At 35.2% G+C, this 20,889-nt stretch overlaps 1 protein-coding gene across 4 annotated transcripts in view; it reads left to right on the forward strand.

Moving 5' to 3' along the window:
- Positions 1–20,889, forward strand: part of LOC123565986 (A disintegrin and metalloproteinase with thrombospondin motifs 18-like) — a 109,457-nt gene that overhangs the window by 26,253 nt on the left and 62,315 nt on the right. For all 4 annotated transcript variants that reach the window (XM_045359768.2, XM_045359772.2, XM_045359770.2 and 1 more), the window contains exon 2: positions 8,407–8,485. In XM_045359768.2, the coding sequence (XP_045215703.2) occupies positions 8,407–8,485 (79 nt within the window). The remainder of the gene's footprint in view (positions 1–8,406; positions 8,486–20,889) is intronic.

Here is a 20,889-nt window from a genome sequence, read left to right on the forward strand (position 1 = left end):
TTCCGTTGTAATACACTGCTAAAATGATGAATTCATACATATGCAATTATTGTGTAGATAGTTCGGAGATTTCACATTTGAAACAAAAGTTAAAGCATAATTATTGTGAAATATCATAGATCAGAATTGTACAGCAGTTTCATACAGTTTTAAGTTTGCCCTCCATGAGAGTAAAGTTTTTCTTGATAAACTTCACATAATCATAGAGGCCTTTGACGGGAAGTGCAGTGTCAAAGAACCATAACTCTACTTTACCTAATTTTTGAATTATCTCCCTTTATTATACAAAATAAGTAAGTAAGTAACGACTTTATTTATAGTGGATGACATATTTGGCAGAGCCAATTTACAATATGCTTGTCCGGAGCATTACTTGACAAATATTAATGGCATTACATTGAAACTTCACAAAATGATAGAGGCCATTGACGGGAAGTGCAGTGCTCTAAGTTACCTAGATTTTTTTTAATTATCCCCCTTTATTATAATTATATATACAAAATAAGGCTTCACAAAATGATAGAGGCCATGGAAGTGTAGTGTTGAAGAACCATAACTCTACTTTACCTACTTTTTTTTAAATTTCACCCTTTATTATACAAAATAAGGCTTGTCCGGAGCATTACTTGAAAAGTATTAATGACATTTCATTGAAACTTCACAAAATGATAGAGGCCATTGACGGGAAGTGCAGTATCAAAGAACCATAACTCTACCTTACCTAGTTTTTGAATTATCTCCCTTTATTCAATTTTGAATTATCTCCATTTTTTTTTTTTTTGGTTTCTAATACGTTATTCCTCATATTGGGACATGCACATGTATCGGGGAGCATCATTTGGTTTTACGGATTCCTTGTTTAATACAGTTAACAGCTATCATTAATTTTGTCTCTGCTTACGTGACTTCATTTTAAACTGACGTGAAATGGCCTGATTTGATTCGATAAGGCTTTTCTTGACCAATTTTCAAACGATAGAAGAGTATGAACATATTAACCTTTCAGTTCATTTTGCCTTTGCGACCAGTGCAGACCAAGATCAGCTTGGGTTTGTACTGTTCGCTATTCGGTCAGTAAACTTTCAGTGAACACCCCTTTGAGTATTAAGTAGTACTGCCTAAATTAAATGGTGGGCCAGTTCATTTTAGAAATTTCAAAAGTTATCATGATTACAACATATAATTATGATATGTAACATACATGAAAATATGATACTGAGGTTTTGTAAATTTAATATACAAATATATACAAAGCTTATTAAAAGCTGATTAACCATCCTGTATGCATGTATTTTTAACTGTGTCATATGAATGCTCTTTCTTTTATATATAAACTCTTGCAAAAAGTTCATCTATCTGCAGAAGAAGACAGTGCAATATGCATGCAACTTAATAGATCAACTCAACACCCTTAAGCCCATGGTTTACCTGGTCCTGAGCCAGCTGGAATATGATTCCGGAGGCTTGTCCCCATACACAAAACTCAAACAGGCAAAATGAAAGCGGTCTACGTTAAGTACAACATAACATTTCCTATTCCAATTGTTTTTATCTTTTATACACAAACACTTTTTTCTTTCTGTTTACTTAGACCGAAAACGCCTTTATTTCTACTCACTACCTATGTGGCTTCACGCGCTCAAAATATCAATGTTTCTATTAGGGGTTGGGCAGGCATGCATGCATGCAAGCAGGTAGATTGATAGATAACACAACAGTGGCAAATTATTATAAACTGCCCTGTACTCTCGAATGTGGCGCATGTTAACACTGAGGTTTGGTTCGCACCGTAGATCGATGTGTGTGGTTTTGTCACTGACCGATCGAAGGTTTTGCCCAAACATTGTATGTTTTGTCCATTGATCGGATTGCTATACGTTGTCAATGACTTTTTATGTGAATTTCAATCATTTACATATAAGTGAACTGCTTTAGAGTTTCTTTTCGGGGACGTTCTTGGAAAATTTCGAGTTTTACTGGAACTTTGTCCTTGCGTTATCTATTATGCTTGCTCTGAGGTCTTTAACGTTTTGTTCTTTTTTGTAAGTGTGAAGGGAAGAAGGGAATAAATGAGTGCAAATTACATTTTAATTACAAAATCTAATGGCAAAATTAACCGGGTATATTTAAGTTTTATACCACATATATTTAGGGGGCCTCCGCGTGGTTAAGGCCGCTTTAATCACTTGCTCCTTACCGCTGTGGGTTCGAAACCTATCATAGCGTGGAGAATTCTTTCATTTGAGGAAGACATTCAGCTGGCCTACTGAAGGTTGATGGTTTTGCACAGGTGCCCACCCGTGATTAAATCATGGCTGGAAGGGCACCTGGGGACTTCCTCAACCACCAAAAGCTGGAAAGAAGCCATATGACCAAACATTGTGTGACTATAAATTAAACAAATACAAAAGGAAAATATTTAGCTTATGGCACAGCTGTGAGTTATAGTAATAAATATATTTGTATTTCGAGTCTTGGTTACTACTAACCTATACACGGAAGAGCATTAGTGCCAAGTGTATGTTATTTATTAACTCGAACTTTCGAGTTACGTATTCCGAAATTTTGAGTTAATAAATAACATACACCTGGCACTAATTCTCTTCCGTACCTATAACCTTTTGTTATTTGAAAATGTTTGCAATTTATACCTGCTTTATGTATTTTGATATTGCAAAATAAAATAACATGCTATATTTATAGCGTTTGATTTGCTTCAGTAAATCTTAAAAATTTTAAGTAAATATACTGGTATGCAAATGACTTGATCGAATCAGTTTAATATATTTCCCCCTACAAATTAGAGGTGTTGAGTTCAAAGATTTAAATCAGGCATATTATTGAAACTTTAATGACTCAAAAAAATAAAAACTGAAATGTTATGTTACTACGACTAAGATGAGGAGTTAATTTTGCGTATACACTGGGTCTATGCAACATTAACGATAGACTATGTTCTCATTTCTTATTTGAAAATATGAATTACTCCACTTTATCTATAAAACAGAAAATGAATGTTTTTGTGTATAAACGGTAGCCTTTGTTAGGTTTAAATAAATTTAAATGAATAAAAGTAAACTCAGTTTAATTATTGTACCCCCGACAACAAAGTTGTAAGGGGGGGGGGGGGGGGTATACTGGTTTCAGGTTGTCTGTCTGTCTGTCCGTCCGTAGACACAATCTTGTGCGCACCATTTCTCCTCATCCCCTTGACACAATTTAATGAAACTTCACACAAGTGATCAGTAACCAGTAGTGTGCATGGGGCATGTTAGGTTCTTTCAGAAAAAAAAATTGCAGAGTAATGGGACTTTGTTTTTTGTTACTATACTATATACATAGACACATTATTGTGCGCACCATCTCTCCTCATCCCCTTGACACAATTTAATGAAACTTCACACAAGTGATCAGTAACAACAGTAGTTGTGCATGGGGCATGTTAGGTTCTTCCAGAAAAAAAAATTGCAGAGTAATGGGACTTTGTTTTTTGTTACTATACTATATACATAGACACAATCTTGTGCCCACCATCTCTCCTCATCCCCTTGACACAATATAACGAAACTTCACACAAGTGATCAGTAACAACAGTAGTTGTGCATGGGGCATGTTAGGTTCTTTCAGAAAAAAAAATTGCAGAGTTAGGGGACTTTGTTTTTTGTTACTATACTATATACATAGACACATTCTTGTGCGCACCATCTCTCCTCATCCCCTTGACACAATTTAATGAAACTTCACACAAGTGATCAGTAATAACAGTAATTGTGCATGGAGCATGTAAGGTTCTTTCAGAAAAAAAATTGCAGAGTTATGGGACTTTGATTTTTGTTACTATACTATATACATGGACACAATCTTGTGCGCACCATCTCTCCTCATCCCCTTGACACAATTTAATGAAACTTCACACAAGTGATCAGTAACAACAGTAATTGTGCATGGGACATGTTAGGTTCTTTCAGAAAAAAAATGCAGAGTTACGGGACTTTGTTTTTTGTTACTATACTATATACATAGAAACAATCTTGTGCCCACCATCTCTACTCATCCCCTTGACACAATTTAATGAAACTTCACACAAGTGATCAGTAACAACAGTAGTTGTGCAGGGGGCATGTTAGGTTCTTTCAGCGACAAATATTGCAGAGTTATGGGACTTTGTTTCTTGTTAACATACTCTGTACATACAGTCTGCATATGCAATCTTGTGCGCGCCTTATCTTCCGAACCCTTGCACACAATTTAATGAAACTTCACACAAGTAGTCAGCACCAACCATAGTTGCGCATGGTGCATGTTACGTTCTTTTAGATAAATATTTTGCATAGTTATGGGACTTTGTGTTTTGTTACTATACTATATACATACAGTCTATATACATACAGTCCACATAATTATGCAATCTTGTGTGCGTCAAAATGCAATGTACTGTGTCAGTGCATACAGGGGGTACATTCATCACCTTAAGTGATAGCTCTAGCTAAACTCTACTAATATTAGCCAAATGATTATTACAGGTAATTGTGATATACTGTTAGATTATATCTTTAGCCACGTTAGATATATTTAAAGATGATTTTCTAAATCTGAATTAATACCTAATGATAAAATACTTTAGTGAAAGATGAATACGGCTTGTTTAACTTGTTTGAAAGAGTCTACAGCTACCTAGAATATACTTTAAGGTATTTTTCAGAACTGTACTAACTTTCAGTGTAACACTGTATAAGTTATAAGTTATTCTTATATCACATACTTGTGCAAAGAAAGGTCGTGGACTATGATATACTGTACGGTTTAGGTGCATGCACGTTAGAATTGCCGAATATAAATAAAACATTTTCAGATACAAATTGTGTACTTGTTTTATTGATATTAGATAATGTCAATTAAGAAATATGTATAGCAGAACCATACTTATATAACTTTTAAGTCAATTATCATATTACCAAAACGCCGCCAAATTGAATTTGAATTATATATTGGTGGTAGGTTTGTCATTTGTGACTAGCAGTTTTACGACTGACTGTACTCTAAAACGTTTTGACGATGATGAACCTAACTGTAATATCCATGCATTTGTTATTAAAATGATAAGTATTTCAAATATCTGGAAAGCAAAAATATCTTACCCAACTTGATAAATGAGGGTTCTTTTAGTTCAAAAACGTACAGTGCCAGTCATATTTATATGAGGTATTACAAAACATCTGTAAAAGATATCTTCTACGCTAGCAGTATGACATTGCACAAACAAATTATCTGAGTTTTAGTGAACTAAACAGCAGACTTTAAAGACAATTGTCAGATATTTCGTTCTTGGTGTTAAATATATCCCACAAGCTTGGTGATGCTGACGACAGAAAAGAATACAGAAACTTCATTACAATTTTCAGTTATTCACCTATTAGTTTATCATAATCATTCAATGTGTACTTATTCTCGAAATACTGTTTTTAATGACGTCATAATTTAGACGATATAAGAGAAAGTCTGTTTACTTTATGTTTGGTATAAAGCATTTTTAACTGTAATTATTATTTGGGCTAATTAAAGGTTTCCAAACAACAGGGCTGATAAAAATTACATAAACCCCCGGGTAGTCTCAGGATATTTGTATTGAATGGGGAAGGTGAAACTCTATAAGGAATATAAATCAAGAACTTGTTAAGAGATTCAGGTAGCACTGTTAATGCATCTCCATACATTGTTATCAAAACAATCGTTAAAAAGGTAAGTTTACGCATAAGTTCAAAAACAGTTAAAATAAAATGAGTTACATCAAAGTCTGCCTGAATAAAAAGAAATATCCCGGCTGTTTTTAATAGCGAAAACCAGTATGGTTGAAATTGAATTTTGTGTTTACTGGGAAAATAACGGAGCCTAAGGGACCCTCGACGCGTAAAATGGCAATGTTTCGTGAAACATGACAGTAGATTAGCACCGAAAGCATTTACAGAAAGAATCTAAGCATCAAATTCAGAGAAACATTCGAATCACATTAATCTTACATCGAACTTGTGCCACTAGTTTTCATTTTCTTTGGAGGACACATTAAGGCGGTTTTTTATACTGTTGCGTTGTGTTAAATAAGAAATTCAATACTAATAAGCTAGTCTATGAAGAGAGCTTATTTGAAACATAGCAATAATAATAATAAATAATGACAATATTAATAATAATAATCCCTACGCTGTGAGCTTCCTAAATATGACGAGATTCATCATGACCTTGGCTGTTTCAAACTAAAAATCATGCAACTTTGTTTTAAAAAATCTTTCAAGCGTGGGCATAATATTATTACTAAAGTGGGGGAGGCTTTGCATATATTATCTTAAGAAATGATTACGGAAACTAATCATTAACTAGACATAATAATACTCAGAAACCTGAGCATGTTGGTACATTAAATTGCCAAACAAGCAGGTGCACATTACATCTGATGTTATCGTGCAAATTACTAAAAAAAATCACAGACAAATTATTAAAACTTGGGTTGAAAATAGTAGTCACATGCCCTGATATTCATTACTCAAACGAGGAAAATCACTATCAAAATTCCAAAACAACGAATGAAACCATTTTCCAAAATGCGTAGGATTTTTTCTGACAAGGTTTTGACACTTCTGGTTTGAATGATCAAGTTCAGTGAAAGAAGCAGAATTACCGTCTATCTTCGGCACTGTTCATGTGTTTGTACGCCTGCTTTTCTAATTAGCAGCTTTCTTAGGTTACTGAGGTAATCCCTGTTTGTTTTCTGCTGCAATCAGTTTATGTTAGTTTTTTGCAGACCGTAAAACAATGTTTTTGCATTGTTGCCAAAGTCATAAATTTCGGGAAAAATTGGAAAATAAGATTATAGGTATTATATTGCACTAAAACTACAATAAGTACTTAAAACTGCGTATTTAATGCAAAAATCATGATGAGTAAAACAGTATTATTGCAACTTTTATGTTATGAAACACTGCGATATATTGTAATTAATTTAATTTTTACCTAATTTTTCAAGAGCCTTGGACTACTTGTGATGCTTGCATTTGATTTGGCAGTGATCAGCCTTTACACCGTTAGCAAGGGGGATAAACCCGTTTATACAGCCAATATCAGTGTCAAAATTTATAAGAAAGTACTGTAACTACAGGTAAAAGATTCGTTTTGAAAAACAAAGTCATTCTTAGGCTTGTTTTCATTAAAGACCAATCAGAATGGATTACAGGTATACGATTACATTATTCCCAATAAGTTCCCCGTACTTTCTTGAACTGGTAGTCTCTGACCAGAATGAATATATGACGTTACCAGTATGTGTCATCTGTTCGTGGAATATTGTGTCGTGTAGAATGATGTATACTTAGGTATTTGAATAAGATATAAGTAACCCACAAAAACTGTGTGTGCGCGCGCGCGTGTGTGTACGTGTGTCTGTGTCTGTGTCTGTTTGGGTTTAACGTCTATTTCAACAATTTTTCAGTCATATAAACGACGGTGTCTGCTTGTAGCAGTGAGCACAATGCACAATTTTATAGTGCTGCCTCACTGGAATATCACGCCGTAGACACGTGGCATGATACCACACCCAGTCACATTATACCGACACCGGGCTGACCAGTCCTAGCACTATCCTCTTAATGCTGAGCGCCAAGCGAGGAAGCTACTAGTACCTTTTTTTACGTCTTTGGTATGACGCGGTCGGGGATCGAACCCACGACCTCCCGATCTCGAAGCGGACGCTCTACCACTAGGCTACGTACATCCGCTATGCGTGGGTGGAATTTATTGAGACCAGACAACAACCGTAACTCTGAAACATTATCATTTAAAAGTAAGCTAAACAAAAACAAACAATGTACCACGGCGTTTTATTACATCGGACAAGGAAACTGCTGGTTCTCCATACCCGACTACGTACTAAGTGCAGTGTATTGAATCGTCATCTTTTCCTAAAAAAATATTTCTCCCATTCAGTGGGGACAGACTGAAACTAACTTTCCCTTCGTTTTTGAATGCAGAACTTTATATTAATGTCGAAATGTTCTTCTGAATAATCTGTGGAATTTCATGATAGACATGGATACTGTTCTGTTTGGTAACCCATACCTTCTTGATCAGGATAACATATCTATTCATATACAGGTTTACATAACAGAAAGTAAAAGATTCTTTTAGCAGTCCTGGGGCATTTCCATTTCTTTTCTCTCTTTCTTTTTCATTTCTACTTTTGCCTTATTCCATTTTATAACAACATCTACTTTTCTATACTACTACACATTGTCCCCTTTCCACATTTTGCATTAATAACGATTTATTTTCTCGTATTTTAAGAGTATATTCCTAGCTCCATTACAGATGCTCATACAGTTATATATGACTGTTTGTTTGTTTGTTTGTTTGTTTCAGGATTTCGTGTGTCATTCCAGTAGTATTGCTGCTCATAGATGCCTTAGCTACGTCTGTAGGTGCGCAAGAAAATCAGAAGGTAAGTACATTGTAAACTTTTAACGTTACGCGAGTACGCACGTTAAGGGACCATCGGGTATCGGATTAAATTTTTCAAAAGACAATCTGAAGGTCCTTACTGACGCAACGAGTCAGACGTGTGATATAGGGGCACATTTTAAATGATCATAAACGATAAATATGTCTGTAGCATAATGAAACAATTAAAAGAAACTGTGAACGATGAATATGCAATCAAAGAAGATTGTATTCTGTGCTAACATGTGAAACAGGTGTTACAGGTTATATGACAAGAGATGACGGTCCTATGCGGCTAGTGAAACAAGAATCTATAGGGTTTTATAGAGTTTAATGAACCTTTTTATCAATTCTTAAAAATGATGGATGGGAAACTCAGCTTCAGTTACAGGATTAAGAGAATTTTACAAGTTGCAATTGCTTTCTGTAATGTGTACAATTATTATGCAACACAATATTCGCATTTTACCACGTGACTGCATGTTGCCGAAGGACCAGACTTGCAGAATACGTGAGTTACGTAAGAAATTAAAATCAAATGATTCACCTTTATAGAGCAATGTACTTTATCGGGATTTCCAGTGTTATGTAGATATAAAGTGTAAACATGGCCAATGTCCTCCAGTGTCAAGGATTCGTTGGTAAACTGTCTCATATCGTAATATATTCTCTGAAAAGTATTTTGTACTTGGAAATATTGGATTAATTCGAATACACAGTTCATGCATTCTTTTCCGTGAGAAACAAATCAAATAGTACATCTAATCAGAAGATGCCAGCCGCCTTTCTAACAGGTGACGTTAAAAAGGTTAGCATACTTTCTTGCTTATGATAAAACGACTAATTCATACGAGTAAAACATAGTTAATATAAGCGGCCAGCATTCGTAAGAACACGTATTCACATGGAGAAATGCAAATTGAAGAAACTCAAAATTAAATGAAACTTAATAAAACGTCTGTGGGATAGTGGTTATTGAAGTGACATGTCTTAATGTTTGATATTAATGTTAATATTATGTGGTAATTTTGGCGTGACGCGTCACAACGCACTGTATCAATGCTGTAAAATGACGAATGTTTTTGCGAAAAATAAAAATCCAATCAGCCTTTAATCCGTATCTAGATATAAATTATACCAGATCGCACTTGCATGGAACTGCAATATCATGGTAATCATTCACAGATTGTCATTATTGTTGTTGATGCTGTGCCACGGTGGTAAAACATGCTTATTTTTTCTCTAGGTTCTTGGCAATATCAAAACATTGTATTTCATTGATGCTGCTGAGGTTTGAGAGGAATGTTACTGTACTTGGAACACTATGATTAAATAGAAAGCATGGTTATATATTAAGCCTTTCATTTCCAATGCAAAGAACTGAAATAGTGTGGAAAAATAATTTATATACAGCAGAATAATAGACGTACCAATTGCCTTTTTTGATAGATTCACAAGTGTTTTGGGAAACTGCATTTGTACTCTACATTGTCTCCTTACATGAAAGCAACAATAAAAAGAAATAACTGTGACTATATAAGCAGTCCCGTCCTCTTTTGCACATATGACCAATGTACCAGTTGAACCAATCCACATATTCTTCACTCTTAATGTTTGTCTCTTGTTAACAATAAGGCTTAGGACGAAAGCCAAATAGACTCGTCAAGAAAATAAAATTAGGTGCTTATTATCTTGTTATAAGGGAAAAAAGGAGTTTGTAATAACAAGATAAGAAGCACATACCTTTTCTGAACATTCAAATATTTTGTCTATGATGAAAGTTAAGAGAAACGAACATACATTTATTAACCGAAGTTTCACGAGAAACATATGAGTATACAAAAAGTATATAAATCATTAACGCACTATGTGTTACATGTCTGTTTGTAACATTAGTTAAGATCCAATCGCTAACAGTTTTTGTCTGTATTCAGTATGTATACATTTTGGAAACGCCAAAAATATTTCCGAGTTATTAATCTGAAACAGGGGAAGGGGTAGGCTACTAGAGAAATCGAAATACAGTAAAAGCTGTTTTTTTGTTATGTACTCATAACTTTTGTAACTTTTCTTGCTGCAACGTTTAAACTTTGATTTTTTCCCAGTTTTTGCCAGTTCATTTAAGCACAAATTATTCATTGTGAGTTTTAATTAAAGATTGTTGAATGTCCGACGCCCGTCCTCAAATGGTAAATGGCTGCACATTAGATTCAACGTATATGACTATAAGGTCTAGTCAAATTCGATTATCTGCCAGCTGATACCTGTAACTTAAAGAGTTTATAAAAATGCCGCAGTCAAAATGTTTACACTTTCTTTTACCAGTAATACTGAACGTGTAGGACCACATGACTGTAATTACCCAGAATGTGTAACGTATCAGATCAAGTACATCTTTTTAAGTTATAGCATACGGACAAGATGCTCTTGAGTTCAGTGCCATTGATCTATAAAAATTATGTATTTGATCAAATTTAAACAAGACTGAGTATTTTTTAAAAAAGATACACGGCCGCATTAGTTAATGCACACTTTAAGCTACGAAACGTGCATGCACCCTGCACTTTAACATACGATCGGGTATTTATAAAGCAAAACAAAATGTAGTTTTTAAAGTAAAATGTAGAACATATTTTCGGAACACACATTTTACATCATAATTATATTACATTTGTAATCATAATCTAGGAAACTTTGACAAAAACCAGACTAAAAGGGAGGGGGCGAAATGACATTTTTTGAAATCGTCAAAGGATACGAAACGACCAAAATGGGGACGGGTTGACTGGGGGACGAGTTTGACTGTAAATCGCTTACGGGGGGCACTCCGTATCAGAGTGGCAGAGAAGAACTCTGCCGCAGGGGATTCAGGTTTATGACGTTTTACAAGCTATTTCCACAGGAGCCTTGCAACGGATTATACTGTCTAACAATACAGCTTAGAGCAACAAGAAAATTCGGAAACATGTGGTATTTTTCATCCACCAATCAAAATGTACAGTTTTTAATCAGCAGTTAAATGACCTTCACCCCAGATATAAACAGGAAGTAAAGATGAAATCAATACCGGCCTACGGCCGGAAAAATCAACTACATGTCTTCGCCGAGTCTTACCGTAATTTGTATACCATGTACCTATGGTGTCTTGTGCAAGTTCGATTATGGATAAGATCGTATCAGTAGATTTTTACTTACATACCTTTGATGGACTAATTCGTACCATTAGATTTAGACTCAACTGCCCTCAGTGGATCAGATCGTACCATAGATTTCGACTTGCATGTCTTTGATGGATCAGATGGTACCAAGGATTTAGACTAACATGTCCTTGATGGACCAAATCGTACCAAAGATTTAGACTAACGTGCCTTTGATGCTCAGATCGTATCAGTAGATTTAGACTAACATGTCCTTGATGGACACAAGAAACGTATCCAACATAGATTTAAACAACTGCCTTCATATATTATAATTAAACCACATGACTTTATTTTATTAAATATATCCACTTGCCAACTGCTAATTTTATAAATTCCATTATATCCATTGATTAGTTAAAAATGGCATAGTTTTATCTATTAAATTAGATTATAACATATATTATAAAAACTGTTATTTACAGCCTATATTAAACTAAGTATGTATTCATAATAATCACACGCCCATTGTTGAGACATAATTTATTTACCAATGTTGATCATATTTTGACATGTAGATCTTTGTGCTCATTATTAAGTTGGAGTAGTGATAAAGTCAAACAAAATTATTTTGTTGCGTGTTCGTGATCTAGCAAAGTTTGTCTTGGAACTTACTGGGTTGTAACATATTCTTTGTTAGCCCACCATCATCAGATGGTTGGCTATTCAAATCACTCTGCGTCCGTGGTCCATCGTCGTTCCGTCCGCCCGTTAACAATTTCTGGTTATCGCATCTCCTCAGAAACTACAGGGGGATTTTGACCAAACTTTGTCATAATGATGTATTGGTATCCTAGTTGTGTCCCCCTGAAAATCAGACTGGTTCAATCATTTTGAGTGAGTTATGGCCCTTTGTTTATCTTTATAGTTTACATAAATTTATATAAGGAAAAAATATAAAAATATTCTTGTCCAAAACCACAGAGCCTAGGGCTTTGATATTTTGTATGTAGCATCATCTAGTGGTCCTCTACCAAGATTATTCAAATTATTCCCCTGGGGTCAAATATGGCCCCGCCCCGGGGGTCACGTGGTTTATATAGACTTTTATAGGGAAAAACTTTGAAAAACCTCTTGTCCAAAACCGCAGGGCCTAGGGCTTTTATATTTTGTATGTGACATCATCTAGTGGTCCTCTACTAAGATTTTTCAAATTATTCCCCTAGGGTCAAATATGGCCCCGCCCTGGGGGTCACATGGTTTACATAGACTTATATAGGGAAAAACTTTGAAAATCTTCCTGTCCAAACCACAAAGCTTAGGGCTTTGATATTTGTAATGTAGCATCATCTAGTGGGTCTTTACCAAGTTTGTTCAAATTATCCCCCTAGGGTCAAATATGGCCCCGCCCCAGAAGTCACATGGTTCATATAGACTTGTATAGGAATAAACTTTTAAAATCTTCTTTTCCATAATCTACAACATTCAAATTTTGACCACATGTACATTTTTGAGTGACAAGATGAACCTTGACATGAGTTGACCTTGATTTTGACCTAGTGATCTACTTTCACATTTCTGTAGCTACAGCCTTTAAATTTGGACCACATGCATAGTTTTGTGTACCGAAAAAAAACTTTGACCTTGACATTGACCTAGTGACCTACTTTCACATTTTTGAAGGTACAGGCTTCAAATTTGGACCACATGCATAGTTTTGTGTTCCGAAATAAAATTTGACCTTGATTTTTACCTAGTGACCTACTTTCACATTTCTCAAGCTACAGCCTTCAAATTTGGACCACGTGCATAGTTTTGTGTACGGAAATGCACTTTGATCTTGAGATTGACCTAGTGACCTTCTTTCGCATTTCTGAAGCTACAACCTTCAAATTTGGTCCATGTGCATATTTTTGTGTTCTGAATTGAAATTTGACATTGATTTTTGCCTAGTATCTACTTTCACATTTCTCAAGCTACAGCCTCCAAATTAGAAGCACGTGCATAGTTTTGTGTACCGAAATGAACTTTGACCTTGAAATTGATCTAGTAACCTACTTTAACATTTCTCAAGCTGCAGCTTTCAAATTTAGACCACATGCATGAACTACATACACAGTGTTGTGTACCAAAATGAAATTTGACCTTGATTTTGACCTTGAGCTAGGCTTGAAATTTGGAACATTCAAAAATGGCTCAATGGTGGGCGCCAAGATCTCTTGTTTATGTTGGGTTTAACGTCACATTATTGTACTCCACGAAAAACGAAGTTGTAAGGGGGAGTATACTGGTGTCTGTCCGTCTGTCTGTAGACACAATCTTGTGCGCACCAACTCTCCTCATCCCCTAGACACAATTTAATGAAACTTCACACAAGTGATCAGTAACAACAGAAGTTGGGCATGGTGCATGTTAGGTTCTTTCAGAAAAAAAAATTACACAGTTATGGGACTTTGTTTTTTGTAGATATACTACATACATAGAGTCTGCATATACAATATTGTGCGCGCCTAATCTCCCGAACCATTGCACACAATTTAATGAAACTTCACACAAGTGACCGGTACCAAGCCTATTTGTGCATGGTGCATGTTACGTCCTTTTAGATAAATATTCTGCAGAGTTATGGGACTTCGTTTTTTGTTACTATACTATATACATAGAGCCCACATAATTATGCAATGTACTGTGTAAGTGCGTGCCAGGGTACATTCATCACCTTCAATGATAGCTCTAGTTATTTTTGGCAAGATCTAGCACCTCTTTAGATCCGCCAGCCTCGTGTAAACCGACTTAATGGTTTCGTCACATGAGAGAATTCTACACAAAAAATTAGGTTTCGAGCCTACATTTGTGAGGGGCAAGTGATTCGAAGGCAGCGACCTTAACAACTAAGTCAATTACGGACCTCAGGAAGATTTTATTTCATTTAAATGACGTGTTCCGCTCGAAACATGATTAATTGTCGTCAGATCTAGTTCTTACTTGCTTATCATGTAGTCAGGCCTAATATGTGTCAGAGAAAATGAAGAAACGAAGATAAAATTATTTTAAGTATGTAGAAATCTCGGAAATTTGATGCCATATGCATTATCTGATTGTAATGTTTACAATAATTAACAAACTAATATATCAAGTGCTTCAATATTTTTATGTAAATGCATGGGATGAGAAAATTCTTTGATTAGAAAATAAAATCTATAATAAGATCTTTTGAAGCCACTTTTAAAGGAAACAACTTGAAGACTGATGTTTCTCATACTACGATATCGTGGTTTTGTGTGAATTGAATTGCTTGTATTTAAATTGTGCGGATGTTAAATGCTTAATTTTTCGATATGCAGAAACCGCATGCTATTGATGCCAGATGCAGTTTCTGATTGTATGTTTACATTAATTCAATATCGTACAAATATAACAGGTGCTTTGGTATTTTAATGTAACTGCTTGCGAGACAGAGATATTGACGCCGTTTTCAAGTGAAAAAGACAGGACACTTCTCAACTGATTAACATGTGCTCTCAGTAGCATTAATTTTGAAATGAAAAGGAACTGTTTGCTGACAAGTATCCTAAACTTGGTGACAGCTTTTCGCATTTACACCTACTTCTAACATACAGTTCGTACTAGTGATGCAATTATCCAACGGAGGAAAAAACATGCCAATCGACTTTGAAAATATTATCAAGCAGCCTTGAAAACTCAACATACATTTTCTTCTTTTCGCTCTTGCGGCTGAAAGATGAACAACATTTAACTTGAATAGCAGACGACTAAGTGAAGTAGATATGCAGATCCACGTTTTCTGGCAGAGGCGACTATTATATCACTTAAAACAATTGAAAAGTTCGTACACAGACAGACTTTGTTAATTTATTGTTCATTCCAATGCTGCAAACACCTGGTTCGATTTGTCGGTATGTTAACCTTTACCGAAATGAAATGTAATTACACTTTTAAAGAATTTTCTTTTTTTATGTGAATGTTTATTTCATATTTTTTTCAGTAGTTTATTGAAATATAACGGTAGATTATATATTCAAAAAATTTGTTGCATGCTGGGAACGAAATCCTGAATGATCACAAGTTATTATACTGTTTCATCTATGTATAGTGGACGCAACTTGACCCCGATGGTTGACCTTTGTATTATAATACATAATGAGGCACAGCCTATTATTGAAAAGGAGTGTACGTAACACACGAGCTGCACGAGAAAAAGGAAATAAAAAATTGTGTAAATATAAATTACTGTATTGGAAAGTTTTAACTGATCAAATGTAAGTGTATATACCTTGAAACTGCATTATATACAAACTAATTCCATATAAATATATACGGCTACCCTAAGCACCCTTGATTTCTATAATGAAATAATCGATATGAATAATCAGCCTAAGGTCAACCATCGCGGTCAAGTTGCGACTACTATATATATATCTTTATTATTTATCATGACAACTCACTCGTCAAAACAAACTGATTTGGCATTCATGACCTCGGGTAAAATGTTTGTCGTAACGGAACTAAGTAATTAACATATGTCTGAGGCTAAATTGTACTTTGGTAGAACATCCTGTATGTGAAATATTAATCAGTCGGCTAAATCATTGCATGCTATTATGTGCCCATTTGCAAAATATCTGATTGTGAGCTTTCAGAGGCCAACTAGATTTTTTTTCAAACAATTTGTCAACATTTCTACCATGCCAAAATTGTCAGCAAAGCGTACAAAGGACCAGCTTGTAGACAAAGTTTTTGTTGCATTCTTGGAACTGGATATTTGCCACATGTTTGACGCCGTGGGACTGAAATAACGCCATGTTGTAATTTTTTATAACAACCTCGTTTGAAGTATAGGGGATGTTGCTTGAATTGCCTATATAGATAAAAGATTTCAAATATATACCTATAAACGATTTAAGTCAGCCCCTCTTCGAACATGTAATGCTGCAGCTATGGGCGATTGTGAAAGATATCCGATGCAAATTATTGCTGTTTAACTTTGTGTGAAGTATTGGCTTAGAATTGTTCATTTGCCTCCACACAGATAAGTTAGAAAATGCTATGATATGCTTTTATATTATGATAGTATTGGATAGAGAAAGTGGGTAACAGAGGTAAAGCTTGATTTGTATAAAAATGGATTTGGCTATATATGGGAGAATCAGGTTACTCCAAATGAAAATTTGGTTTATAGGTTGAAAGACCAGTATATGCATTTGTTGAAAAATGAGTGTGGCAATAGTTCAAACCCCGTTTCATATAGATATTCAAGACCTCTTTTAATCTATCTTTCGTTTAGTCAAACTACTGGGGAGCTAGACGTTAATTATGAAAGTTTGTGATAAATATTGTAAAAATTTCGATATCAGTTGGTTAGGATATCGTCACATACATCATCAAAGTAAATGATCGAGAAAAATGTGCAAGAGAGCAAATATACTGTTTTTGTTGTGAAAAAAAAATGTGCAAGAAAATGAATAACGCTTTTTACTAGTTAATATTATTAGAGCTGTTAAAATCTTGTAAGGTTTGAGTTTCATTCAATCAACTTAAGATAATAGTTTCTTGGTGTAATATTAATTTTGTGTATATGGAAAAAGTACAGTTAACACACATCTTAAATGTATTGCTGTCCTACATTCCTTTCATTGAATGTTTGTGCATGCATGTAATATATTTTAAGGCTTGTGAAATTACACTCCTAAGATCTGAATATACCTTTTCTTATCAGTGGGTAACTTTGCATTGTAAAGTGCAGCTAAAAGTCCTTGTGTAGAATATTCATCCTTGTCTCATATGTAAAATATAGCTGCAAACTCATAATCGAAATTCTAATTATGAATAAAGATGTAAATATATTTTTGTAAAATGTACTTAGGTAGGGCTTATGAATTTGCTATATTACATTCTTGTTATGTATTTATGTGCAGTCATACATACATTTGTGTTTATTATTTATATTTGTATTGTATACGTTTATGGGCATGGGCCTTTAACGCAATAAACGAGTCTGAATAAAAAAAGATGGTTCAACAGGAATAGCTAACATGTGATAAAATATAATATTACATTTGAGTCTTTCCACATAAATATAAAATGCTCTAAAGAGCCTCGCAATTTATTAGTTCAGTCGTGTCTTTTAATGAACACATAAAAAGGCACTCATTTAAGATGCTTATATTATCCTAGTTTCATAACATTGGCTGTATTTATAGTGTCTGTTCAGGCCATTATATTTCACTTATGAAATGAACTGATAATTTTTTGGAGGAAAGTATTTTGACAATTTGGAAATGCCGCAGTATGTATCTATCTTTTCATTTCCGATACAAACAGATGAATTATTATGAATAAAAATAAATGTGCCACAAGCTTATTTAGATATACTTACAAGGGTCATTGAAATAAATTGCCTGCTTTTTCTGCTTTCGCTCTTCAAGATGAAAGACCGAAGTACATTATATATTTCCATCTGAAGTACACAATAATGTTTTTATCTAGGTAAAGGCAAGGAATTAAACGAAGTAGATGTGAATAAGTCAGACTGTAATGGCAGACCCGCGTATTCGGCGCACGCAATCATTGCACCACTTGAAGCAATTAGAATAAATTCTGTGTTTGTCACTTTTAGTAATGTAGTGTGCGTTAGACGGAAGCGTGCATTAAGTGTAATGCCAACGGAAATTGAGTCCCCCATATGTTAAATAAGAGCGCTGTCATATCAACGATTAGCTTCAAACTATTCTTTTTGCAGAAAGACAAATTTGTATACACTGCTGCAAAGTGGCTTTTATTTTCTTTATTTTTGTCAGTAAAATGTTACATCAGTTAAACGACAAGGAATGTAGGAATTAATTTTTTTTTACTTCTTGAAATGTAACAATACGAATGAAAACGTATTCTGGAAACCTGATTCTAAATGGTGAGTGTTAGCGACTTGACTTGTCACAACATGCGCTGTTAAAAAGCCAACAGTAAGTGTTTGAGTACGTAATGGCAGTAAAATTGTAACGAGTTACTTCAGTTAGTGTTGTAGACGATGGAAGAAAATTGAAATCTGTGTAGAACGTATGAATGAATGCATGTGTTGTAAGTTACAGGGCAACAACTAGGACTGTTACCAATCATAATATATATTTACACCCTAGCTGGCGAAGTTTTAGGTTGTATAAAATTATCTTACGGTCGGTTAGCCTGTTGCAAAAACTTGCAAGGCGAACTACTTCCACCCTTTTAAATTCCAATGAATCTTCACCATGAAGTGCGAACATGTGCGTGGCTTTCTTTAAGGTCCGTCCAAGTAATGTGCGAATTGCCCTTGGACGTTGATAAACATTTTTTTCCCTTTGATAAATTAGTATTGCATGGGGTATTAATCACGGTCAGTGATAGCTCTTGCTTCTTTTATTAACCTAATATAATGGATGAAATATATAAATAATATCAATAAGGGACCTCCTTGGCGGAGAGAGAAGTAATAATAATGTCGCCTACGTCAAAACACCGCTTTGAGTCCCAAGTCCGCCTTGGTTAATTGTGCGAGGGTGGTGGGGGAGCAGGAGCGTTGTCAGAAGGGGATTCTGTCATAAATTCTGTATAAGCAAAAAAAGGTGTGTGTGTGTGTGTGTGTTGTTTTTTCTTCTTTGTTTTTTGTTTGTTTGTTGTTGTTTTTTTTTAGGGGGGGGGGGGGGGGAGCGAAAGCGGCACACACACACATGATAATTAATAAATAGATTTCCATTTATGTATAAAATAATGCAAATTGCTGTAGAAAAGAAATGATTCAGTTATGCCTTCTGTCTTTAGCAAAAAAGTGAACGAAAATCTCTCCTTTTATTCAATCCGGTCTTGTAAACAAGCATTGTTTTAAAGTCTGATTAATTAGATTATAGATGTTTTAGTATACCCGAGTTTGTGAGTAACTTTTAAAAGTTGAGATTATGAAAACTTTGGAAGGCTTATTCGTGAAGGCCGTAAGCTCCGTCAATACATAAAGGCCGGATAAGTCCGAAAAATCTGCGTTCCCGACCTCGAGCTCCTGTGCTAATTCTCAGACAGTCTGACTTATAATATTAATACATAATATTTCGTTTTTAAGACAAAGTGTAACCTTCTCATAAATGCAGAGTCTGGTAGATATATGTTATGTAAATGCAATTTATTGTTCACTCTCTTTCATGCATGTATTGACCTGTTGTCTTCACGGGCTTTTTAGCTTAATGGATCTAACAAATAAACGTTGAAACTGCAAACATTTATTCGTGTCAAGTCGTCTCCGTCTACAGTCCGTATAGATCTGTTTGTTACTTGATTATCAAAATTGTTATGTAGCCAAGAAAACGAAGACATAAAGATATTTAAAGTATGTAGAAGCCTTAGAAATATGATGCCAGATGCAGGGTCTGATTGTAGTGTTTTACAACAATTATTGTACGTAAGTATCAAGTGCTTCCGTACTTTATATGAATGCATGTTTAGTGAGAAAATACACCTGCAAAACAACCTGTTTGTAGACTGACAGTTAATTAACATACAATATTTAATATCAAAGCGAGTTTTAGTCTTCTTTGGATATGATATAAACTGGCTGTGTTTAAATTGTTTGTATGTCAGAAGTTAATGCCAAATAGCGATATTGCATGGTGTTGTGGTTCGTTTAGAGAGTGCCAGTGGCCCAGCACCTCTGTCTTCAACTCTCTATGTTTCTTTCGGGGTTACCTCACCCTTAGTTCCGAGTTAAAACCCTATCCTGGGAACACAGGAGCTATTTGTCCCATAGCTGGGGGTCTGTTCATAGGCATTAGGGCGTGTCCACACACCGGTGGGCCTGGCATGCCACATGTCTGGGGGCAGACCTCCTCCCAGTCCCCTGCAGTTCTGCCTGAGACCGCAAGGTGCTCAGTTACCGTGTGGTGCCAACTGGGAGGCACTGCAAAAGGGCTTGTCTGCAGAGAGGCTATGTACTGGCAGGGAAGACTTACGCACTCGGCTCCTTTTTCAACAGAAGGCTAGCCAGCGGTGGAGGCTGAAAGCGGAAGGTGACAAGCACACAACACACAGCACACCACACTTGACGCATCAGTAGACCAATGTCACACTGCCAAATGTTTTAATAACTATGTAAAAACGCATGCATCAATTTGATACCACATGAAATATTTACAAGAATTAAATGTAACTGTTGCGTCGGGGTCTGAGACTGACAGTGCTTGAATGCCTGTCGTCACGAAAAAAACAGACGGTACTTCCGGACATTTACCAC

Source organism: Mercenaria mercenaria, chromosome 8, assembly GCF_021730395.1.
Source record: "Mercenaria mercenaria strain notata chromosome 8, MADL_Memer_1, whole genome shotgun sequence".
Lineage (NCBI taxonomy): Eukaryota > Metazoa > Mollusca > Bivalvia > Venerida > Veneridae > Mercenaria > Mercenaria mercenaria.